A 26141-nucleotide genomic window follows, 5' to 3' on the forward strand; every position below is an offset into this window, starting at 1 on the left:
CTACTCAACAGCTCAGACACAGTCAAGGGAACATTTCCCCAAACAGATGCTGACCTAGTAACAGCTGGAATCAGAATCAAAACCTCCAAAAATCTAAAGTTCAAAAGGTAACAATTTAACTTGCCATAGAGGAACTGAGAGTTAGGAAATTAAAAAAGATTAGAGTCGTTCTCTCCTGCGTTTCAATACCAGATGCTGTACTTTTTGTTCCTGTCTCATCTGCAAAACCAGAATGCCACAAGGAAATATAATTCTAGAGCGACTCTGCAGCACACACTTTTATAGCAGCTATATGAAATATGGTGACACAGATTCAAGCTGTCATAATATGCAAGAACACAACTGCCTGACTGCTTGACCGCAGTCGCATGGTCGACGCCTTCATTTATTTATTTAAACAGCTGGGTGTTCCTCACAGATTGATGGATTCTCATTCATATTTCAAACAATTATTTAAATAGAAAAACAGATAGTCGCACGCATACGTTGATAAAATGGAAAAAAATAGATACATTTTGTTTACCACAACAAACGTTTCACAGAAGAGCAGTTGCATTAGGTGAGATTACAGAGGTTTCTCAAGTCTTTAAAGGCAGTGTAGCATCTAACCGACTATTCTGGTTGCTGTGAGTCACTGCTCAACTGATTGACAGGTTGCTAAATTATAGAACAGCCCCGTGCATGGTTATGGGTCAGTGCAGCAAAAGTGTCGAAGCTCTCTGTAGCTGTGTCTCTACTGCTTTATATCTCTGGACAGTGATGTATTTTGCTTCCCCCCCCCCTTTACTAAGTACTTCAGCATCACTAATGGGAACAACAGAAGACGAAAGAGTGGGGAATGCAAAGGAAGGTGAAAGGAAGCAAGATGCAGAGAGGGAGAGACAAGGAGAAAGAAATATAGATGACATAAATACTAGGGGAAATGTACATTCCAAACTTATTTATGCACTTTAGTGTACACCTGTAGTGTCTGACTCAGAAGTTAACTCCTCAAGCTCTTTTATACTCAGGCGAGTGAGCAGTTCATAGTCTTAGAAGGTGGATGGCTGCATGGTTAAGGTAGTGTTTAAAAGTGACAAATTAAAAGCTGAAGATGTATTTAATTAGGAAAACCGAGGTTTTTTTAACTCTTACCATTGTATCGTTTGGCTTTTAATAGTTGCGCATACCGAAAGCAGGTACCTAACAAAGGGAGTCTGTGTAGATATATAAAAAAAGAAATGTGTGTGGATGTGTACACGGGCAGTACATGCTACAAGTGGGAAGCTAACACTTTTCATACTTTTACAGCAAAGTGTTTGTATGCGGATGTCAAAGCTGATTCACTGTGCAGTGTAGGAGTACTGATGACACTCTATAATCATTAAAGCATGAAGAGGCTCTGAGCTGATTGGGGGCATGCTAATCCTTTTTAATTGACTCTCCAGCTCTCCAGTGTTATTAAAACCACCAAGTAACAAAATCAGCTTTGTTTTATTAGCCTGGTCAGCTGAGCAATTAGAGGCCTTTCCGTTATTTGTGTTGGATTTTGTTGATGGATGCGTAGAGTAGGAAAATGGCGTATTTGCCTGGCTGCCTTTGTCTGGAAAAAATTCGATATTAAATACAATAACCGTTTTTAATTACATACAGATTTCATACATACACAGTTTAATAGAGGTAATGAATGTATTTGACTTCAATGCCAGAGATTTATCATCATTTCTCTCAGTTTGCAATGACTAATGTTGGCTTTCTAAAAGGCTTGACAATATTTTTTTTCTACAAACAGCCACTAGAATGTTACCTTTTAATTGATAATACATGAACACATAATTGACTTAGCAAAGTCATGACTCATTCCATGCACGTTTGCCAAAGTTATAAGAACAGATGGATATAATATTGTTCCTATGAAAACAAATGAGTCTAGCCATTGAAAAGAACATTTTAGAAGAATAATAAGGTTTGTCAATACTCCGTCTTTGAAGGTACATTTTTCCAAAAGCTGCCATTCAAAATGAAGCAGTGATTTTAATCTAAAAACAAGGAGCAGATGTTGTTATGGGCTACAGTTTTTTTCTTTATGGGATCCTGAAGAAGCATAGAAGCACTCTTTCTCTAAGGGCAGTAATCTGGCCCCTTCTTCTGACACCAGGAAACCATGGATTATGCCACAAGCATCTTGGCATAGTGTTTGATTAGTTAATGTGTGAGAAGTGTCATGTTAATAAAGTTGAGAAAAAATGTATTTATATTCGATTTAACACCATTAAACATACAAATAGTATTAAAGGGTCACTGCAGTAATGTTTTAGACAATCAGGCAGCTTCAGATCATGAATCTTTGCAAATGATATTTTCTTCTAATGATTACACAGTCATCATCTAATGATAATTGCTATTTCATGAGAAGATGAATTTATAATACATAAAAAAAGGAAAACATATGAAGTGCACTGACAATGACCCCCTTTAGTAACTCACAAGTCTACTTAACTGAATAGTTATGCAAGTAAAAAGCAATTAATTGGTAGCAATTATTTAAAGCCGTGGCTTATTAAGTGTTTTCCAGCTTAAGTCCCAACTGAGGAATTTACCGTCCCAATTGCTCTTGTAGTTAAGTACATAAAATTATCTGACAACTTTTCCAAGCAGCAAGACTGAGAAGTATTTTTAGGTCCTAAATGATTTCATGTTCATTAAATATTTATGGCAATGACTAGAACCCTTTTGTAGATGTTATGGATTCATGTGAGCAACTTTACAAGTGTAAAAGTTTTCTGTGGTCTTGAAAACTTACAAGGTCTAACAACTTATAAAACTTGACAGAACAGAAGAGAGTTTTGTTACTTGACACCGTTGCACCCCGTGTCAAAACTGTGTGTTCATTCATCCATGACAACACTGTCAAGGATTGCCGAGGGCAGCATGGGTAGCTGTCTGACAATGCAGTACACTCTAGACTGTCATGCTACCATCAATCCACAGCTTTGTCTCGAACTATGTCAAGAAAGACAGGGTGCATGAGGAAGACTGAGAGACTGTGATAGTGACAGAGAGAGACAAAGTGAAAAGAGAGTACAAGAGAGTCAACAAAAGCTGTTGGAAGCATTAAAGAGACAAAAACAGAAATTCAGACAGAATAACAAAAGTGGCAGACACTGACAAAACAGCAAGGCATAATAGCAAAATAACAGAGATGAGAAACCAGAGATGGGAAAATCTTAGAGATTTTCTAAGAAATAGAGTAAATGAATCGAAAATAGTCGATTGTTATTTTTTTAAAATGAGTTTACTGTTAGCTAAAGCATTTGGAGAGGTAAAGAAATAAGAGAGGTGGTTTTCCTATTCTGAGACATGTGGAGGGATCTACACAAAAGCCTTCATTATGTCCTCTCCTCAACCTTTGGTACCATGCATACAAGTCCCAGATTCAAAAAGACTCAAACCTCAGACCACATGGAGCTATAACTACATTGCTGGCCCGCATACTTCCTGTACTCACTAAGGGGGGAGAAAAAGATGCAGGTTAAGTTGTCAAAAGCAAAATATAGAGTTGCTGTACCTAATGAGAAGCTTGACTATTTGAATGTTGATTGATAGTTTCCGTAAATGGCCCAGATGACGGACAAATATACTGTAAATGCTTATAGTTACAGTACAGTCACTCTGAGAGCTGAAAGAGCACAAGTCTAAAGGTTGTGCGAAAAAAGCCAAGATAAACATTGTGGTTTCGTATTTTTATAAAACAGTTCCAGTCACAATCTGGCAACAGTCCGTGCGCGCCGAAATGAACTCAAACGCAGGAAAAGGAAGAAAAGCTGAAAGAATGTTTAAAAAAAACAAAAAAACAATTTGTTTGCAGTATATTTTGTGAAGAAAATGCTGTATATTAGCATCTCAAGGTCTAGTTAGAACCAGCGATTGGAACCAAATGGAAATGAACTGAGAAAACAAGCCAGAGATAAACTAATTTTAAAACTGCATAAAAGCAGAGAGTAGTCAACAGAATAGCACAGAGGGCGTCTGATAAGCGATGCTGAGGTTTAGCAATGGAAAAGTCACATTTTTCCTCAGTTCTGCACAGTCTGCTGCCTTTGGAGTGGGATCTGACTAACGCCTGCATTTACTGACACAGCTTATCACTGGATGAGCAGCCTCCCAAGGCTCCGAATCACAGCTTACACTGGATGTATATATTCTCTTTTCTGTGAGTGTGGATGTGTATTCAGTTGTGACATTTTTAAAAAAATAAAATACAAAATGATTATAAAAGACTTGTAGACCTATATAGACTTATTGTGCTATACATTCAGTTAAGGAGCATAACAGATAAAGCATATTATGTATGTCTATGTGTATCTTCTTCCATTTGTCCATTCACGTGTAAGAATCCATACATCATTAGATGATGATCATAATCCCTCTCGGCATTACCAACATCCAACTACATTACATGGACCGCCAAAACAAGACGAATGGTGCTCTTGCTCATTTTCCCCATTTAGATATTACTGCGCAATGATAGATCATCACAGCAGCATTTTAATAATCTTAACACCATTTCAATAATTCACCTAGGTCGTCAAAATAAAAAAAAAAAAAACGATTGCTGACTAATCTGAGGATTACGGTGATGATTTCTGACAGAGGTTGAGGATCAAGGTAAAATGTGATGGGAGATGAGCCATGGGACTTACTATTCTAGCTCAAAGAGGATTAAGGTAAGGATCTATTGGGGAGGCAGCATTACATAAATTGTTTTTGTGCACAACAAAACACGCACACAGAGGCACGCACAGAGTCTGTCATGCACACGTGTTTCCCCAGAGAACAGCCACAATGAAAATGACTTTCATTGTTCTGGTATAGTGGTCAGGTCATTTTTTCTTCTTCTTTTTTTTTAATGTAAGGAAATGTCATGTTCATCCAATGCTATTAATCAAAAAATACACAAGTAAAAAGTGCCAGTCATGTCTGCTTTTATTTCTCTATTACATATTACAGCATGAATCGCTGTATAAATTCATTTTCATGGACAATCTGATGCAAGAAGCAGGGATATTTTACTGATAAATTCATTTTTAGACTTAGTCATAGCTTACAAAGAGTTGATCTTGCACCATTTAGCTAACAGAGGCCCCAGAATGACATCAAGAAAGCAAAAGGAAAAGAGATCTTCCACCTCTGGACAGGATAAGAGCATGTCTTATTTCACACTGTCACCTTCTCTGTCCATTTAAAAGCACTCCACCAACACCACAGCTATAACCTCGGGAAAGATTCTGCTAGTAAACGTCATCATGTGACACGTTAACAATGGCCACTGCGGGGCCCGAAATGGACTTGTGTCTGTGTACAGTACGAGTGTGAGAATGAGGTAGCCATAAGCATTTTGGCCACACCACGCCACTGATGCCTTCTGACAGAAAAGTCTGCTGTGATTTACGTCACAAAGTTACACACCGTGCACGCATACACACACACACACACACACACACACACGCACAAACACACACACACAGACGGGTTATTGCACAAATGCATGTCTAGAGTTATTCCACATTGGTTAACGCAGCAAGTCCTTCACAAAACCCCCCCCCAAAAAAACGACATTGACGGTCATTGCAAAAGAAGTTAGGAACCAGATGCCTGTGTGTTTGTGTGCGTCGCGTGTGTGTGTGTATGCATATATGTGTGTGAAAGCTTTGCCTCCTGGTTTCACACAAACACATCTGTATACCACGAATGTCCCAGCTACCTCTCGGGAAGGAGTAGGTTATGCCTGAAGGTAAAACGTCTCCTTTCTGTTGCTGGCTGTGATAAGCTAAAACAACAACCTGGGCGATGCCAGCTGTCTGCGTATTTTGCTCAAGGACACTTTAGTAGGGAGAACTTTGGCACGATATGGAGCTTGAATTCAAATGTCATGGAAGAGGGTAAATAATGCCCCACGATGCCATAGTGAACAGTAAATAAATAAACAAGGTAATGGAATATATGGTTGATGTAAATGCAGCACAATATTTTATTTAATAAAATCTCAGTGAAAATTTAAATTGACAACTTTATTCATAAATTATTTTCTGCAAGGTAAAAAGTTACACCCACAAATGCAGAGGTAGGTGGTAAGCTATTATCCCTGTGAATAGCTCTGACTTATTTAGGGTGCAGATTGAGTGGTTAAGAATGTGATGGGAATTTGACAATGCTCCAAAAGCATATACAGTTACTGTCTGACGTGTGTGTGTGTGTTTGTGTGCACATATGTATGTGTGTGTGTTAGGGATGGACACATGGAGGGCCTGTCACCACACACTGATGTGTTTATTTCACTGCAGCTGGGGTAATCACTCACACTGAGACAGACGCAGACAGGCAAACACACAAATATTCACACACACACACACTAATTCATATCCCCACCTGCTATGTGCAGTCAACTGGCTTTGCCTGGCCTTTGGGGTCACTCCAACCCTTTCATGTTTCAAGACAACGACCTCTGCGAAAAACCTTTGTATGAACCACTCAGTGCCTCAGGTTTTTATTTGAAATAGCTGCTTAATTTCACCAGCAAGAAACTTTGCTGATGACTCCACGCTCTAGTTTTAGATACAGAAAAATGTGAATTACACTGGAAGCGCTTTTCATTGAACCTTGTGCTGCACCTGTTACGATTTTCCTGAATTTACTGTCTGTGTCCGTAAAGCCTTTCCTGTTGAACTGCTGAACCCTCCTCGCTGATTCCAGTAGCTTTCCATCAGCTTTTAAAGGCTTTCTATCACAGTCTAAAGAGATTTAGATGTGTCTCAAGGAATTCACAATGCTTCAAATGGGAGCTTTAGAGTGAAAGAGAGGAGAAAAAAACATGTAGAGGAGACTAACTGTTGACAAGAGCAGTACTGTCAGAGAAATGTGAAAAGGTTGTAATAGCGCAGCGGTGTACAGACATTTTCTTTCCACTCTCGGATTAGGTTGACCCTGACCTCTCAAGGCTAGCCGTCAGGCAGCAGTTAAAATGATCACTGGCTAATCTCTTTCTTCGTATATGTCCCATAATACTTTGTGTGTGTGCATTCCAATGCTGTATCTGCACACATATTTGTCCTAATGTTTAGGTGACTCTCTATATAATCATGTACTGACTTGATGAATATTAATGTTAAATTTGAGTTTATTTTGAGCGGGGGAAGGTCAAGGAGTTGGGTCCTTCATGTTGACAGCCATGCAATACCAGCTGGGCGTTAAAATGTGGCTATCACGTAACCCTGTCGCACTGACAACTTTACAGCAGTTGTCAACTTATATTAAAACATTTTTAGAGAGGTCACAGGACATCAGTAACAAGAACTGTCACATAAAGGGAAAAAATTGTGGATGTATGTATATAAGAATTGGACAGGCGAAAGAGGACATGGCGAATGTGAATGGCAAAGAGGATACGAACAAAGACGAATAGAAAGTCAGAACAGATAAAAAAGATAAAAAAAGAAAGTCAGGGCTACAACCTGAGGTCATCAGCAGGTTTTAAACCTAAATCCTTCTAATCAGCTTCAGCAGACAGGGGAGACAGACCAATCCATTTGCTCCAAGATCCCATTATGACAGCAGAAAAAAGAATGGGAAAAGGTAGCAAATTGAACACAGTGGAAAAATTGCTTCAAGAGTCCACGTGTGTGTATTGTGTGTGTGTGTGGCCATGAGATTTATGAGTGTATGCCTCTGTGCATGAATGTGTTGTGTTAGGTGTCAAAAGATAAAATGTGCTATGACATGCAGATAAGGTAGGGGTACTCGTGTGTCATTAGAGATGAGATTGGTTACCAAGAAGAAAGTTGTCAATGTTAATGTGCTGGTGTTGCTGTCAGCTACAATGAGTGGAAAGGGCCTTCATGTTTAAATGTCCTTTGTGGTTCCTACTGTTAAAGTGACAACTCAACAAATTTATTTTCTTGATTTCCCTCAAAAGAAGAATTACTCATTTCTAGGAGCAGAAGAATACGATCACTCTGTTTTTTTCTTTCTTCCATACCACTCATTTCTCTATCATTATCTCTCTTGACACCCGTCCTTCATCTCTGCCTTTCTGCCACACTCGCCCTCACTTTGTATGCTGGTCTGTCTAAGTGCCTCCCTCACTCCCTCTCCTTCAGTTTCTCTCTCAGGGGAGCTGTGTACTTAGCTGCAATTGAAAACGACTATCAAACCCCAAGGATTGAAACCTGATTCAGACACTCCTTATCCTGTACAACAGCCTTCTCCGAGTGCCGTGCTCCTCTTCCCCAGTGACCAACTAAATGAAATTATGTATTTATCCATTGAGGTGGGAACACAGCCAGATGAAACCAGGGAAGCAAAGAATGATGTGAATTGTAAATGGTGTTCTCCACTGTAGTTACAGCGCTACGGTAGTGGAAGTGACATGTGTGGCTCTTCCAAAGTGGGTGTTTACTGTGTGACACGTTTGATGAGTGAATAAATTACACATGTGCTGACAATATCCTCACAATATTATCTCACATAGTAAAGGCAAGTAAGAGTATGTGTGTGTTAGCAATACACGTATTCATAGAATAGCTGGTCTTGAGCACGGCAAGTGTTAAAGATCGTCTAATTTATTTGTTGTTTACTGAATCTGAATTTACTTTGGTCCAGGTTTCACTGCTATATACATTATACAGAACTGTGCAAAAGTCATGAGTCATCCTCCATTGAAAGTTGGGAACTTCAGGAATATTTCTCTGGAATTCATGAAGGACATTCAAAAGCTTTTCGTTGGGTGTTGGCAGTGTTTTGTTTGCTGGCTGTCCTACACTGCTTCAGTAATGTCGAGGTCCAGGCTTTGAGTGAAAAAACAGCTAACGTCCAAAGAAAAATCTTTAAAAGACCTTCAGAAAGCCAAGAAAACTACTGCTAAAAAAACCTGTATTGTATCTGTGCAAATAAAGGAATTCAGGCCATTTTTCAGTCTTTTTTTCCCCCGCAGAACTCAAGTACAGTAAAAGAACGTGCAATAAAAATGCAAATGTACAGGAATACAGACTAAACCTCTGTATTCACTGGAGTTTTTTCACATCCTGTACTCAAATTGGCTCTCTGGGGACACTTAACTCTCAGCTTAAACTTTAGGTTTTGGGATTATTGTTACCTTGGCGTACCGGAAACTTGTCAGTTAAACTAGGATTTAGGCCGTTCTCCTGATTTCCCCTTTGGCAGTTCGACATGATAACGCAAAAAAATATCTTATACAAACATGTCGGATGACAAACACCAAATCATTTAATACTAAACGCTGCTTATTCCCCATGCCAGTTGCAATGGAAGACATTTACAAATGAAAGCTATCTTGACCCCTGCTGTGTTTTGGAGATATTGAATCTTATAAATTTAGGCTTCGTAATAGTAAAAAAATATCAATTTAACAAAATGTGCCAAAAAGGCACAAGAAATTTTTATTCAGCACAGCCTTCAACCACCGACTGCAGACTGTGAAGGAGCACGTGCACCCATCAAACCACTCAGTTCTGCTGTCTGTCGTTCAAAGTTCCAGGCAATTTCAAGAAGTGTCACATAAGTAATAACTGACTTTTCAGTGGCACTTTAAAGTTATTTCCACTTGATGATTTCTATTTTTATACCTTTTTACATCTATTGTTGTCTTCATTCTGTCATCCCCTCTCTTCAGTCACTTCCTTGTTCTGCTCTAGCAGTCCTCCTAATCTCACATCTTACTTAACATTCACTTCAGGTGGAAGTTAGCGATTACGCTGCACATACCTCAGCAGCTGGGATGCCCTCTGGAGGGCGACACTGTAACAGAACTTCCTGCTCCAGAGATACTTCTTTTCCCAGGGGTTCTTGTTCAAATGACTTCTTCAGGTCTGGGGAGAGAAACAAGAAACTTAATGCCTAGGGGCAAATTATAATGTCAACCAGACATCATGCAAGGCCATCTGGCAAAAAAGCCTCCTCTGATTCAGCAGTTAGGGAGACCATTTTAGCGATAATGCTCTGTCAGTGTAAAGCAGGGACATTACTTAATTTTGACTTAATAATGACACAGTAATTATGAAGGTGGGGGTGTTTGAAGACAGCAAACATCAGCTGACTTCTCACACTCTTCAGTCCACAACAAGAAAAAAACACTTAGTTACCTTAGTTTGCACAAGGATGCACAAAGCTAACCACACACTTACACACGCAACAAGTACAGTCACTGCTCCGAATACTTTCAAACGCTTTAGCTTCACACATTAAACCCAGTCTGCAATGCACAATGTTTAACCTTGCTTTCCTCCCATACAGATTTCTGAAAGCTGAGGAATCTCCAACAGGCCAAAGACAATAAATGATTCAAGCTAATGGTTCACATGCCATTATAAATGACAGCATTACAAAGCAGCATGGAATGTGCTGCTGGTTCTTTCACTGAATGTTTCAGAAAGGACTGTGCCGTTTTCATTTTGAAGAAGGAAAAAAACCCAAAAAGCTCAGAGTAGACGACTTTAGGACAACGAACCAGGACAACAGAACTGTGGCAAAGGGGACGGTAGAGAAAATGCATCCTTTACATTAAACATTAAAAACACTAAAAGTTTATGTTTGATCTTTTTTATGGTCTCGTACTTCTTACAGTGAGTTACACAATTTTATGAACTTTCAGACAATCTCACTGCTCTGGGAAACCTAACACTAGTTTTTCTATATTGGTCTGTGCGTGTGTGTGTGTTTTTTTTAATTGAACATTGCCCTCTGATTCGTTTCATATATTGGAAGTACAGTTTGCCTTTCTGCTCACCTCCCTAGTCTGCTGCCTTATGATATACTGCAATCGTGTATCCCTTTCCCGAAGTTGAGCTCAACACATGTAAAAATAATTAGCCTGCCACAGAAAACGGCTCATAAAGGCACGCTGTAACACGAGATAGATGGCAGCATTGCAGGACTTAGCAGGTCACTTTATTTATGGTGCTGATCAAATGCAGTGGATTTCTCCATACGAATGTATAGAGTTGGTGTGGGAGTATGAGGCAAGAGACCACTAATTTTTCCATCTAGTCTTTTGGATGTGCAGTAACTTCTAAAGTGTGTAATATGGCAACATCAATGTGCTTTTTTTCTCCTGCAAATTACTTTTTAAATAAAGTACTTACATTCACATCTCTTTAGTGCAAATAAAAGCAAGATTTGTAACTGGATGATAGTCTAAATAATTGAAATAATTTCAGCAAGTCAGAGTGATGGATTATTTTGTTGCATACCTTAAGAAAATGGAGTGAGAAATGTAATGTTGGTGTTTTAATAATATTTTAAATACTACTAACATGGCTTCCTGTAGCTGTGGCAAACTGGTAAAAATCTTTTCTTTAACTTTCAAAAGTTTGAGAGTAACTTTGTTGGTTGGGGGAAAAAGACTTGCAGGTAATATGTCCTCTGCCCTTAGTTTTTTAAAACCATACAGAGAACTTTCATAGGACGGAGCAGTGTGTGTGTGTGTGTGTGTGTGTGTGTGTGTGCGTGCGTGTGTGTCCATGTTGTATGTACGTCTATGTGTGTTAACCTTGAATACTTTTGCTTTCCTGGTTCCCAGGTGTACTCTTAATCACCTTATCCGTCAGCAGTGGTACACCATTTGTGGACACACACAGCCACACACTAGACAGGACATTTTTTAATGCTGAACCAATCGACTCTGAGTCACTCTCTGGGTATTTCATCAGAGCATTCACCTTACAGTGGCTAAAAAGACATGGAAGGTGGAGGAGTGAAAGAGAAGGCAAAATGGGAAGGGGAGAAAGGGAAGGTGGAAGTTGGAATGGCAGGTGGGAGCTGAAAGATGAGAGCCAAAAAAGTTGGCAGCAATAGCAAGACTGTCTCTTTTTTTAAACACCAAAACCATCTGCTTGGTCTGAAGTCTTTTTCATGTCCACGTTGCCTTAATCAACTCATCCAATAAAAATGAAACCACCCTGTATCGTCTTCATTTGTGTCCTTTATTTCTCACAAAATCAGTAATCCACCAAACCTCCTTATCATCAGTCCAACGTTGACTATGTCTCTGTTCTCATGACTCAAACATGTCTTTAAAAGAAAATGAATGGGAGCAAGCCTTTTTAACTCTTAGGTGAGCCTTAAAAATCTTGACTCCTTTAACCCTAAGAACGAAAAATGCCAACTTTTCAAAGACTTCTTTAAACATATTATATAGTCATATTTTTTTCACTTTAAATGACTCAGTCTTTTAAAACTGCTTCAGCCTGAAATATACATTAATACATCTATCAGCACCAGCGCATAGCTGGTGGCATGGTGCGTAAGTCCCGGGATCAAACCTCTGGCTGCTGGGACATAACAGTACATTCCAGTCTTTGTGGGAGACCAAAATATGGGGATGACAAAAAAAATGGAGAAGGAGAAGTCTGCTCTGTCACTACTTCAACCATCTCCTCTCCACTCTCAGCATCAGATGAGTCAGAGTTGGACTTCGGCTGGTCTGATTCTACCTCTGAGACCTCCTCCATCTTTACATAGTGTAAAGATTGCGTCTCATGTCCAGAGCCTCCAGTGTGCTGCACAGTTTTGCCAAGTCCCAAAAAAACTCATACTTCTAACCATGGCTGCATAAATCACCTGAGCAATAATACCATCAACAATCATGTCAAGATGTGGGATCAAAAATTGCATGACTTGTAATGATTTTCAATGGGGCATTTTTTGGCCTTAGGATAAAATGTGGCTGTTTTTGTACAGCCATTTTAAGCTAATTTAAGGAACAGACAAAACAGTTGTTTTAAATTAATGTCCTCTGGCAAATATAAGCTATATTCATTCCGCGGCCAAAGCATGAAAATAAAAAATACAAAAAAACTAAATGGCACAAAATGTCCCCTCTAAGAGTTAAAGCACTTGTTTATCAATTTTCATCTCTTGAATTCAGAATCATTAATCCTTCTCGCCTGTATTCATATAAAGCCAAGTGTTTGAGCATGAGACCAGGGTGCTGATCAAACTGTGTTTAGCCCATTAGTTACGTGAGGAATGAAAGGACAAGTTTCATATGCTGTTCTAACACTCTCTCTCTCTCACAAACACACACACCTTTTTTTTTATATGAAAAAATAAATAGAAATACAATATATAAGGCAGAAAAAGACTTTGTACAATTCTAACGAACTTGAACGTCCACATTTGGTATGACCAATTTTATTCTTCAACTGAGCCTGAGGAAAGTTTTCATGTAATTTATTTAAATACAGTCTTCAGGAATAGTTCTCCAGGCTTCTTGAATGACATTAAAAGCTCTTTTTTAAATGTTGGATGCCTTTTGTTCAATTCTCTGTCAAGATGATCACACACTGCTTCAATAATGTTGAGGTCTGGGCTCTGGGGAAGCCAATTCATGACTGACTCTATTCCACTGTGTGCTTTTCTATCCAGGTATGCCTTCACTGCAGTGGCACTGTGTTTTGAGATCATTGTCATGCTGAAAAATGGAGCTGTTGCCAATCAGACACTTTCCAGATGGTACTGCATGGTGGATCAAAATCTAACCAAACTTTTTTGTGTTCAAAGTTCCACCAATTTGGACAAGACCCCCAGTACGACTGATTTTCAGTGCAGTTCTTCAGCCTTTTTTCTTTGCTTCTCTTCTTGAACCCCACCCTTCCAATTCTGATGAGCCTTCAGCAAATACTAGATCAACACAACGGAAGGGTCAGATACATCGCCCAGGTCCTGTGGCACGTCAGTCATTCAAGTCCAAATATATGAACAAGGCATTAGCGGTAAACATGCTATTACTCCGATGTACACTAATATAGGTAGTAACCTATAACTATGTGATTTTATCCCAACCACACAGTGAGGTTTACTTTCATGTGATATGAATCAAATCAGATTTCATGCTTAGAGTCATATCAGTGAAGAGAGTTATGTGAGGACACAGAGTATTGTTGGGGCTGAATGATAACTTCACAATACAGTCAAGTCCCTGTGGGGGATGACAGCCTGAACAGAGCATGATGGTTCATTATGGGAGTAATCACCCAAAGCTTTAGCCCTAAATCCACCACATGGCTACCCACACAACACAGACACACACGTAGAGGAACAAATAGTGAAAGACAAAGAAAGACAGAGGCACAGAGATACTATGGCAAATAATAGACACTGGAGACAAGGACAAACAAGCTGGCACAGCACACATGCAGACGGGACAACAGCACACATGGTATGATGTTCACAGTGGTGCAAATAAATAGACTTTCATACATGCCTTCAAATGTGCAAAAAAATAAATAAATAAATAAAACTACTGTAGACATAAGAAGAAAAAAGGGGAAGTGATTGAGGCATGAGACACTTCTTTTATGCCAGGCAATTCCAGGAACAATTTCCTAGTCTTAATTAGTAAGGGAGATGGTGAAATGAGGAGTTGGCTGTGAGTTGATTTCCATAAAGATTGAGAATGAAATTAAAGCAGATTAAAGCAAACTGCTTGGGGGGATGAATAGACACACACACACACACACACACACACACACACACACACACACACATTTACACACATTGATAACTTATGGCTGACAAATTGTCACCAGTTTGGTAGCAAGAGTACATGTTTATTTGAAAGGTGGGATTTTTCTTTGTTTGTGTGTTTTTTTTAATTTAATTATTTTTTTTGCTTTGGTTTAAGTGTCTGTGACATTGTGTCTGTGACACTGGGGGCCACAGATGTGTGTTGCTGTGCACACATGTGCCCAAGGAAAATTACTGCATGCACAAAACAGGAGGTATAGCCGAATCATTTCACTGAACCCAGTTCACTCATTCATAAATATAACAAAACCATGGCTACATTCTTGAGAGACCTTTTTAGATTTACAGCAGAGTTGAGAAGCAGAGACCTTGTGCACTGTTCTTCATTGGGAACGCTCTCATATGTACAGTAAAAGAGTGTCAGCATTTATTCAAAAATGACCTCTTCATGCATAAACTCCTCGTTGCCTTTCTCCTCATCTCCCTCTCCTCGAGTCCATCATCGCCCCCTCTTTTCCTCTCCCTCTGAAACTTCTTCTTCCATTGCTCAAGTAAGACTGTTATTATGTTTGTGGTTAGTTTGTTGCCTCAGGCACCTCTACATAAGCACATTCAGAGCAATTATCTAGAATGGGTGTCTTTGCCTGTATACTACCAATGCCAAATCATATTGGTTTCCCCTCATGCAGCTGCTCAAGCAATAAAGAGCAATGTGAGATTCTTGGGAAAAAAGGAGGAAAGGAGTCTCCTTCGCTTTCTCAGAGGATAATTTGTGCATCCACGTCCTTCACAATTGATTGTAATTAAAAAAAGAAGAAAGAAGACCTGCGGCTTAGAAGAAAAGCAAATTGATGCAGGTGATACAAGAAGAAGATATCATTTAATAAACATCAGAAAAATGGGATATAAATGGATCTGAAATTAAAACGTTAAATGATAACCATCCACTTAAGCCATGGCTATGGTGGAAAGAAATTACATTTGTTCTCTTGTTATTATAACAAAGATGTTTTTTTTGTGGATTTGTACTTTTAAAGTCTTATCTGCATTTCAGTTGCAGATAACTGCAATGCAAATTATTTCAAGTTTATGATATCCACATCGTGCTTTTTACACATCTTTTGTGATGCAGGCAGCCCAATTTTCATTCTGCCTAGTTAAAATATAATTATAGATATACTCAGTTCAATTATTTTGCATTTGTAATGACTGTAATGTGGGAAGCAGGAGGGACCAGTGGCTTATGGCAAAGTAATTCATCCCTCCATCAGTCAGTTTCCTTAGCTGCTCATCCAGCTTAGAGTCAAGAGGGCAAAGTGATCCATCCACATATCCACCCAGTTAACTGCCTATCTACGTAATCCATTTTATCAATTTATTCGAATATCTTTGGTACTTTCTAAATATTAATATTAGGGTTAAATGCTACATTGTGTGTAAATCGACTCTGAAATAATGGTTTTGCTGAAAACAGTATTTGACAAACACAAGTCCAAAACACTGTAAATTTCCAATCTAACCTCAGAAGTACTGTAGTTCATGTATCGTGTGTAGACAAGAGCAGAGACTTCCAAAAAAATACTTAACAGTTGATAACAAAAGCCATCTATCACTGTCTAACATGGGCTAACTTCAAACAGATCAGTGAACCACAGGACACAAAGAAGAGTGCCAAAGAGGAAGAACAAGCCACAGCCTGCAGAGCTTTGAAAGCTATAGCAAGCAATCATTGTAACTCACTATACAGTTACCATGTCATTAGATTATTCTGTCTTGGCATGGAGTCAATTAAAAAAATTCTTGGCAGGTCATTAAATCAAACGATTAAAACTATTTTCATACCCAAAACACACACACACACACACACACACACACACACACGCAGCAGCAGCATAATTGGCCAGTAGTTTCTAATAAAATGCTGATTGGTCTTAAATGTACACACGCATAGCTTAAAGTTTGTCAGGATTAATTCTTTTGCGATCATGCTTTAATGGAGCAGCACTTTTCTGCATTTTCTCCTGTTAATCTCTGTTATTGTTCTGATTGTAAAAAATCTTTCTGCTTTAAAAAAAACAGTGCAGTTAGACAGAGAAACAAATTGATTATAATTTCATTGTGATTGAGTGAACTAAGAACGACCCGAGAGCAGATTAAAAAGGACTATGTGGTGGAAAAATCAACTATTGCTCAGACAGGTGAGCAAAATTAAATTTGCATTACTGATTGAAATACACAAATCGCCATCTTGCCATTCAACAATATACAGTAGGACTGCACGTTTGGGGTGATGCCACTGCTGAGTATTGTTTTTAACATTACAGTCATTGCTAATATTATAAATACTAGTTAATTTGTACAAGACTGATAAAGATGAATACATGTTTGTCAGATTTAATCAGATATATGGCCATGCTGAAGTTGTCTGCGTTTTTATAAGAGCAGTTTTCATCATTGGTTCTTCAAGCATTTGATAAAGTCAAAGACTCCTTAAAACTCTGATCTCTTATACAAAACTCCTGATAAACCAATAAAACTCAAAAATATTTTAGAAGTGAAAGACATGTGACCTTGAGTGGCACAGTCATTTTCAGAGTGGTTATATAGGGAGTCATTTTCTCTAAGTGACTTTAGAGAGTCTCTTTCCACTCAGACCAGTTCTTTCACTCAATGCTCCACCCTGTCATTTCGACACTTCACAACCTGTGATCAGCTCCAGACACCAGACAAGGTCTTTCCATCCACAGTCAGGTTTCGAACAAGTAAACAACTCAGCTCGCTGACATAGCAACAGCATTTCCTCTGTGTTTCCATTTTGTATAATGACTCATTAACACAAAATCAAGATCAAAGGTTGAGTGCTACCTCTGGTAAGAGACAATATGTTCTGGGGACAAACTGAGTGTAACCGTTCATCTGTTCTGTGGTTGGGATTTTTTAAGTTTTATATTTTTATATTAAGCGAAATATATTGTGAAGATATTTTTTTAACATACATTAAAAATCTGCATCATTCTAAGAATCAGTTCACTTTTCACACACATAAGGGTTCAGCTGTTGTTTCGTATGTAGCCTACAATATAAAGCACATGGAAGTGGCAGTGAACTGAATGGTATTGTAATGTACTTTGAACTTTAACTAACTTTTTTTTAAATTCAGGTTTTATAAGAGTTTATTTTTCATCACATTTTGTCTTACTTTAACCTTTGACTTTTGTTGTTTGTGAGACCTATGTGAAACTTCCTGCCTCCCTTTAAATTGTCCCCTTTTTCCCCTTCTAAAAAGAAATGTTGTTGGCGAATATGACAAAACAAAACAGTAACTATATAGTATTACGTTGCGTGACACATATGTAATTTTCCCCATAAATGAAACTTTAAAAGGTGACTTGAGTGAATGAGTGAGTTCTGTTGCAAGTAAATCAACACCACGGCTTACCATTATAACACATAAACGCACCCTGGAGCAGTATTTGACATCTGGGAAAAAGCTCTGTGGCTTAGAGCGGTGGTGAAGCACCATAACCACACTCCTACACACACACACACACCCTGTGGATTCCTAGTACAAAAATGTTTATTCAGTGTTTGCAAACATCATGAAGTCACTTTCAGAGCCAGCAACCAATATCCTCCCGATGATATCACCAAGAGAGCACCGAGGAACAGAGCACTGAGGGTTTTCCACTGGAAAGTTAATTCAGGGTGACTGTGGATGGATGTATAGCAGAAATATGTATAAGACAGTGTGTTTTTGCTATATGCATTACTCGAACTGCTACTGTAAGCATGCCATTTTATACTCAAAAAGGTCAAATGTGAAACTGCAACTGTGGCTGCTGCTGCTGAGCGCATACATCCAAACCACTGCAGTGATTTCCCTTTGCTGAGGTGGGGAATGATTGTGTCTAATGCTATAAGCTACAGTAAAGACAGGTTTAAGCCTATGTGAGTGTAGAAACTATAAAAAAATGCCTGCACACAAAAAGAAAAACCAAGAAAAAAAATATATCACTGTTGAGACTTGTTTTTTCTTAGTCCAATTTAACCATGATTGAAGGAAAACCTAAATACATGCAGCTGAGACATTTGCATCATAAACAAAACAGACGAAATTCACTAATAGGCATTTTCCAGTTGACACAAGTAGCTGCCTGTGCTCCTGTGCCCCTGAGTGTCTGGACTCCTGATTGCTATGCAAACACTTGTCTCCGTGGAAGGTGGCAGAACAAATTGCCATCATCTGAAATTTGTGTGCGCATGCAGCTGTGTGCAGGGCTGTGTGTACGTGTCGCATGTGTGTGACCTTGACATATTGCTAAGATATTGAAGGAGAAAGGCTTGACCTGATAGCCACAGGGCCAGAGATCATGACTGCCATTGCATGCACATTTATGCGCATGTATGTGTCTACATAACTGGCTGCGATGCTGTGAATGACTCATTTACTATGTGAATATATCTCTGTTTGCCTCTATGTGCTTTATAAACCACAAAATAAGCTAAAGTGGTCTGCTACAAAAGTCCAATAAAACTGTCAGATATTAAATATCACTGCATGTGTGTGTCAGATTTAGAGTCACAACACTTATTGCCATTATCCTGCTACAAACTGCATATTTTGTTAGTGCCTCGGAGTGTTACATCTGTACTTATTAAAAAGCTTGGAGATGCTGGAGAATGACACAGTTTAAAGCAAGAGAAGGAGAGAGAGAGAGAGAGCGCTGATGACAGAATTAAACAATAAGCTCAGAGCGCACTCTCAATAAGCAATAAGAAATAACAGGGGAGAAAACAATGGGGAAGAAAATGAGTAGGAAGGTGAAAGCAGGGGAGAAATGCTGAATTGCTTTTGCATGGTGCAGTGGAAAAAAAGACACTTTGCTCAGCAAGCTCTAGCTGCCAGGAAGCATTTTAATCACAACAGTAGATCCAAATAGGAGCCGAAAAGCAGGGTAGGTCAGGAGGTTGGGTCGATTTGAAGTAAAAGGTTATCACAAAAGGGGGCTCAGTGTAATCAGATCTGGTTAAGGGAAAAGTCACTGTTATAACTGAGAGAGAGAAAGTGAAGGACGGTGGGACAGATAAAGTCAGAAGGAAAATATGCCAGTACGTGGAGAAAATAAATGCATAAAAAAGAGATATGAAGAGAAATTAATAAAATGAATGACTACCAGGATTTAGTATAGAAGATTATTTTTTTCTTCTTTGATATTTGTTGAACCTTCAAAGCGTTTTAAAGGCATCATCCCTCACCATCCCGCCACCTAACCTCCAGCAAGTCTCACAGTCGAGCAGTTATAAAGTTTTACCTACTTTGAAAAAGTTGGCTGACAAAATGTCGAAAGAAAAGATCTGGAAAGAGCTAGTTTGCTTTTGCTAAATTAGCGTGAAGATTTATGATTTAGCGCAGATCGCTGACAGCCACGAAAGGACTGGTTAGACAATATAAAACATTGTATGTTAAATATAGCAAATATTGGTAACTTTTCTGTTGTTTTATTTATTTATTTTAACTATGATGTGATGTAATGTAATTTCAGAAACTACTTTGTGCCACTTTTTTACAGCATTAATAATTAATTAATGAATCTGAACCCAAAACAAGTTGGATGAAAAACTCAAATCAAGAGATGTGATAATGTCACAGTGCATGCTAAATGATGCTACTGCATGATAAACAATACTGTAAATGGGTTGTGATGCATTCTCATTCTTGCGTACATAGGCACATTTATGCATGTAAAATCGATGCCAAGTACCTTGTTGATAAGCTAAGTCACTCAGCAATACAGCAGTGTCTGCAGTTATGTGTTTTCCTCTGCGAGTCTCAGAAGCCTGTAAACATAAACTTGTATTCATCTGTCTCTTAGTATGTATCAGCCAAAACATGAGCCAAAAGCGGCACATTACCCAGATTTCACTGCACCCCAAGGAGGGCCCACTCCATTCGAGAATGTTATTAGCAGAGCTTAGAAGGATATTTCTGACTGTGTCACTAACTCTCTGCTGAGAGAAAAAAAATCCTCATCTGATGAAACATTGCAGAGAGTAGTGATGCTGTTATGAATTAAAACAGGAACAACTGACAAGCCAAATTAACGAAGGAATGTACTGCTGCCACAATACTGTGTGATCATACACTGTTGAACTGCAGAGTATTTGCTCTTATGTAAAATTCAAAAACACAACCTTAAGAGTTCTAGTAAAAAAAAAAACCCATTAAAGTATTTACTTAAAAACTAGCATCCTTCTCAGCGTGGACTTCATGCCCCTTTTGCACAGATTTCTGGAGAGGAGTTCTGACATTGTAAATGTTCTTTTTAAGCTTCTCTTTGCTGGAGGGGTTATATTGGTCCACCTTTATCTTTGAAATACCCCAAAGGTGTTACATTAGATTCAGGTTAAGGACCCTACCTTGCCTGGTCATAGTTTTCATTTTTTATTCCTTTTCAGAAGCTCTTTTTGGTAGCGTGTCAGCCCTCTACAACCTCGAATAAGTGGTTAAGAAAATGAATGGGCTTTTGCATTATTATCACACTGGGATATTCCAGTTCACCTGAGCTTTTGGAGAGTGGGAGCTGTCTTGTCAGCTAGTATTATAAATTTTAGTTAGAGTATGCGTTCACTGTGTTATACCAGGCCAGATTCATACCCGTCATGCTGGACCCCTTCTGACCTGAACAATTTATCTTAGTCTTATCCCGAAGGATGTGCTCCCACTAATCACCAGCCTTTTTTCCCCCCATGTTCTTATGCAAGTGTTAGTTTTATATATGATTTTTGTCTCCTTGGACTTTCTTGAAGACAGAATTTTCTCATTAATTCCAAGCTGTGCATAGATGCTGATGTTTATATGAGAGCATGCCCTTCATTCTCTTTGAGCTCTTACAGAAATTCTCATTTCCACTGATAATCTACTGTGCCAAGTCTGAAGCACTCACCTGGCTGGTTTTCACTGCTACGCTGTTGAAGCACGGTTTCTGAAAGTAATTTTTAATGCAATTAAGCTAATTGTAAATCACAGGTGTACTCGATTTTATTCAAATGATCACCCGATTGAAACTTGAGTGTCAGTAATCACAGGTGTATCTACCTCTGCTGAACAGAGTTTCAGGTTTGGGTCAATTAGTTTACTTTGAAATATACTTTTCAGTCATTTATTTTGCATGGCTCATCAAAGAAAATTTTTGAAAGGTGATAGAATTTTAAATGGTTTGACATTTAAATGATGCTGCAGATGTTTGTACTCACTCCATTCATACAGTATACTGGTCAGAGTTTCAGTACAGAAAATAGTTCTTCAAATTCTGTTTACCATATTGAATAATTGAATATAAGGTTGGATTTAAATGTGATCTACACAACAAAATGGATTTATGTCGTTGTATTATTCGGTTATTAATAGAATTAGGTCCATAGGTTTTCAGAAAATTACAGGATTTATACTTTGGTCTCTGTACACCACTGAACTGGATTTCAAATCAAACAATCAAGATGTGACTGAAGTGCAGACTTTCAGCTTTTTAGAAGCTCAAACCTATTTGGGCAAAGTAATAATTTTAAATATAAGGACAGTTTTCAATACTGGGACTCGAATGGTTTGCACTCAATGAGTGCCTGAAGTCTAGAACACATGGACATCAAACACTGTGCTTTCTCTGCCAGGCCTTTACTGCAGCCACCTTCAGCTGTAGCTCCACCTGTGGTGTGGATCTCTCAGTCTTCACTTCCATCTTCAGTAACTGAAAAGCAATTCTCTTTTGGGTTGAGATCAAGTGACTGACTTGGTCATTGAAGAGCGTATTCCATTTTTCTCCCCTTGAGAAACTCTTGGGTTGCTTTTGCAGTTTGATTTGGGTCATTATCCATTTGCACAGTTGAAGCGCTGTCTGATCAGTTCTGCAGCATTTGGCTGAATCTGAGCTGAGAGTATAGCTGTGTACCCTCCAGAATTCATCCTGCTGCTTCTATCAGCAGTCACATCATCAATAAACACGGGTGACCCAGTTCCGTTGGCAGCCATACATGCCCATGCCATAGCCTTGCCTCTTCTATGTTTGACAGATGATGTGGTATGCAACAGACCATGAGCCGTTTCTTTCCTTTTCCATACTTTTCTCATCCCATCATTCTGGTACAAGTTAATTTTGGTTTCATCTGTCCAAATAATCTGGTTAATAATTCCTATGATCATCAGATGTAGCTGCGTTCCTTGGTTTTCCAGATTTCGGCTGTTGCTGAGCCGGCCAGTACATTCCTTCTTTCTTTTGCATCAACATCTCACTGGACCTCACATTGACAGTTCCAGTAAACAGCTACCAAATTCAAATTCCACACTTAGATTTAACTCGAGATCTTTTATCTGTGTCACAGAAAATGAGAGAACAGGCCTAACATTACTTTTGAGCTTCTAAAAACTGGTAACACAGCATAATAATGGCCGTTATTAAGTTAAAAGTTAATGCTATGATATGTTTTGTTTTGTTTTTTTGATTAGAGGTGGTGTAGAGGCAAAAATACAAATTAAAGTTCACTGTGAAAAAAACTCATGGACCTTTGTTGCCAAATTAATATACTGAATACTTCCAAGATAACTGGAGAGTGAATACATAAACACAGGTATCAAGTTCTGCAAAAGTGAAAATGTGATACATAGTTAAGGCCAAATAAAAGTGGCAATAAAACACAAGGGTCTGCATGATGGATTTCCTTCTGCAGAAAGAATAAGACCAACCTGGGAGAATAAGACTTTCAGGGTGCATGTCTACTAGAGTGATACTGTCTGTTAAAGTCCTACATATGGGGATGTGTGCAGTTTATCCAGTGTGCATGCTGAATGGACTCTGTCAAATTCCCCAGTTGTCCTTTTGAGAGAGCACTGAAGCAGAGCATAACTGTCAGTATAAGCCTGGTAAACTGGAGAGGTGGGGTCGATTTTGTTATTGGTATTTCTTTTCTGCTTGACCTTTCTATAACCTGAGCACTCAGACAAGTCCCAGTTGTCTTATATGGCTGAATTGACCAGAGCAATGACGCTTGGAAAACTACTGTTGTGGCTTCAAATCTCAGTGAAAGAAGCTCTCAAGGAACAATCCATTGTTTTATATGAGGATTATGTTGAAAGACCAAACGACTTCTTTTAGATTATTTTTTTTATCAAACATCTCAATTCCCTTGCTCCTCAGATGTTGTACAGCTGTCAAATGACCATCACTCGTGACAGGATTTAGCTTTTTTCCTTTCCCTGAGCTGTTGCTGGGGGACTCCTGAAATGATTTCCCCATGTGTTAACTGTGTATGCAGTATTACATAGTAGTACTGTCTGTTAGAATGATATGAAGTCTGGCCGGGTCTAATCTGTGCTGTGTTCTTTTGGTGACCTTATAGTCAGACTCCCAGTTGTCTTATTAAATTCTTCACCAGACCATAACAGGAAGCTACTGATGGTCGACCAAAGTTATAGAGCTAACTCTCTGCTTAGAAAAGTTACACTGCATTATATACGGTGGGTACATTTTCTTCAAAGGTTTTTTTTTTTAGTTAATTCGGTTTAAAAAAAAATCAGACTCTCCAGTTTTTCCTGCTTAAAATGTAACCAACTGTAATGTGCTTTTAGTAAAATCACATGCATGAAACAAGACGATTCTTTTCATCCGTTACAAATATTGCATAAAGTAATACAGCCGACTGCACACCTAAACTTCAAAGCAAGGTAACAAACTCACTTTATCGTGTCCTGCTGTTCTGTGGAAATCCACAGCAGGTATGTGCAGCATAAAATCACTGGTGCAAGTGATGAGATGATAAAGAAAAAATCTAGACTACTTGGATGTTTTTTTTTTGCGTTTTTATTTGTAAAAGAAAAATAGGCAGTATAACATCCCTGCACTTGTGTTCATATTACTACAGAGTAATAATAAACTACACACACCAGGGGGTTAAGTCAGTTGTGATGCCTCTATTTGCATTGAATAAGGTAATCAGTTTTCCCTGTTTGCTTTCAGTTTTAGGCTACTGTGTTTTACAAAAGGCTTTCATGAGACTGAATCAACCCATGATAACTGTTTAGTGTATCTGTGTGCACAAGATTGCAAACATACACATTTTTACTGAGATAAGAGAAAATGTTTTGTTTTGTTTATCAGACAGAAAACTTTAAATATAAAATGTGGACAATCCACTCCCATAAGCAGTATTTTCCAACTTTTATATCTTGTATGGATGCTTAGAGTAGCTAACTCACATGCAATCCGGACATGTGCCTTGCGGCTTTTGGTGGTTCCAGCAGAGCTCCAGGCCACGCACTGACACCAGTAATCTTCAGGGCCAAACAGCTCCTCCACTTGCTGCCGTGTTATTTCTATGCTGGCTTCTCTCACCACCAGACCTGCAGCAAAAGGGAAAAACACCATTGTATTGTTTACAATTTCAACTGGGAATAAGAATCGAGCAAAAATGCAAGCGCTAACAAATGGTAAGTCATAAGTAATTTTTTTTATTTCCTTGTCTTACTCACGTGCTGATTCTCCAGAAAATGTGAAACTTAAATAAGCTTCTATTTGCCTGATATGGCTTACATGTTAGCTTAAAAAGAAAAAGTAAGAGCAATCCATAATAAATATCTCAGCTAGTAAATTTAAGTTGAGGATAATCATTCAGTAGCTGCTGGTGTTTACAAAGCCAGGTCACTTTACAGAGTAGATCCACTCTGGATTTAATATCACATTTGTGAGATTGTTCCTTTGCGCTTTTACTCTTTATCTCAGTCCGCCCCCAATTCCCTCTTTTCTCTGGAGTTTTGAAAGCAGCTCCTATGTAAAGAATAAGTGTAAGATTTGAGTAGCTGCACCCTACTGATAGCACTACAAGGGAGCACAGATAGAGGGGTACTGAAAGAGAAAAAAGGAAATGAAGTCTAAGGGAAAAACTCACGATGAGACGCAGAAAATCTACATTTAAAAAAAATCTACATACAGGATACAGAAAATTGAGAAACTCTGTGACCAAGGAAAGTAATATTCGAGAGAAAATAAACAGAACTATCAAGAAGTGATTAATTAAAGTAAAAACTTTAGGTTACAGACTGGAAAGGAAGGGGAGAGGGCAATGAGAGAAATGGTAGACAGGTAGATGTAATGAAGAGCAACATGACAGAGTTGCAGGGAGAGGAGGATGACAGGTTAAGAGGTGGAAGAGGTCGATAAAATGTGAAAAGGAAAGAGGGAGGGAACAGAGATAAAAATGTATTCAAGTAGGAGTACGTGGGGATTGGGGAGTAGATGGGCAAAATGCCATGAGAAGAGATCTTGGCAGTTTATTTCAGGTTCAGTTGAGTTACAGAGACCCCAGAAACCGTCTCTACGGGGCTCCACAAATCTGACTTGGGCCTATTACTTATGAAGACTCTCGGCAAGTTCTTGCCATAAGAGAGACAGTTATAGCAGCAAAGCCAGGACTGAGGCAAAGGGGACTAAGAGGAAACAAAGTGAAATACAGTGAATGAGACTGAGGCAAACTTAAGGCCATTAATGGCTGGTGGGAGAATTAATAAGTAACCCATAAGGGCAAAGTGTAAGAAAGGCAACATAAGCTTTCAAGTAAGATAGCTGGAAGATCGG

General features: G+C 38.7%; 1 protein-coding gene across 2 annotated transcripts in view; it reads right to left on the minus strand.

Moving 5' to 3' along the window:
* LOC102309063 (netrin receptor UNC5C) overlaps nucleotides 1-26141 on the minus strand; it is a 181502-nt gene that overhangs the window by 56096 nt on the left and 99265 nt on the right. For both annotated transcript variants that reach the window (XM_005916218.3, XM_005916219.3), the window contains exons 3-4: nucleotides 24767-24910; nucleotides 9760-9863 (exon numbers count right to left, since the gene is read on the minus strand). In XM_005916218.3, coding sequence (XP_005916280.1) covers nucleotides 9760-9863; nucleotides 24767-24910 — 248 coding nt within the window. The remainder of the gene's footprint in view (nucleotides 1-9759; nucleotides 9864-24766; nucleotides 24911-26141) is intronic.

Source organism: Haplochromis burtoni, unplaced genomic scaffold, assembly GCF_018398535.1.
Source record: "Haplochromis burtoni strain Fernald_Lab_line unplaced genomic scaffold, NCSU_Asbu1 Contig_18, whole genome shotgun sequence".
Taxonomy (NCBI): domain Eukaryota; kingdom Metazoa; phylum Chordata; class Actinopteri; order Cichliformes; family Cichlidae; genus Haplochromis; species Haplochromis burtoni.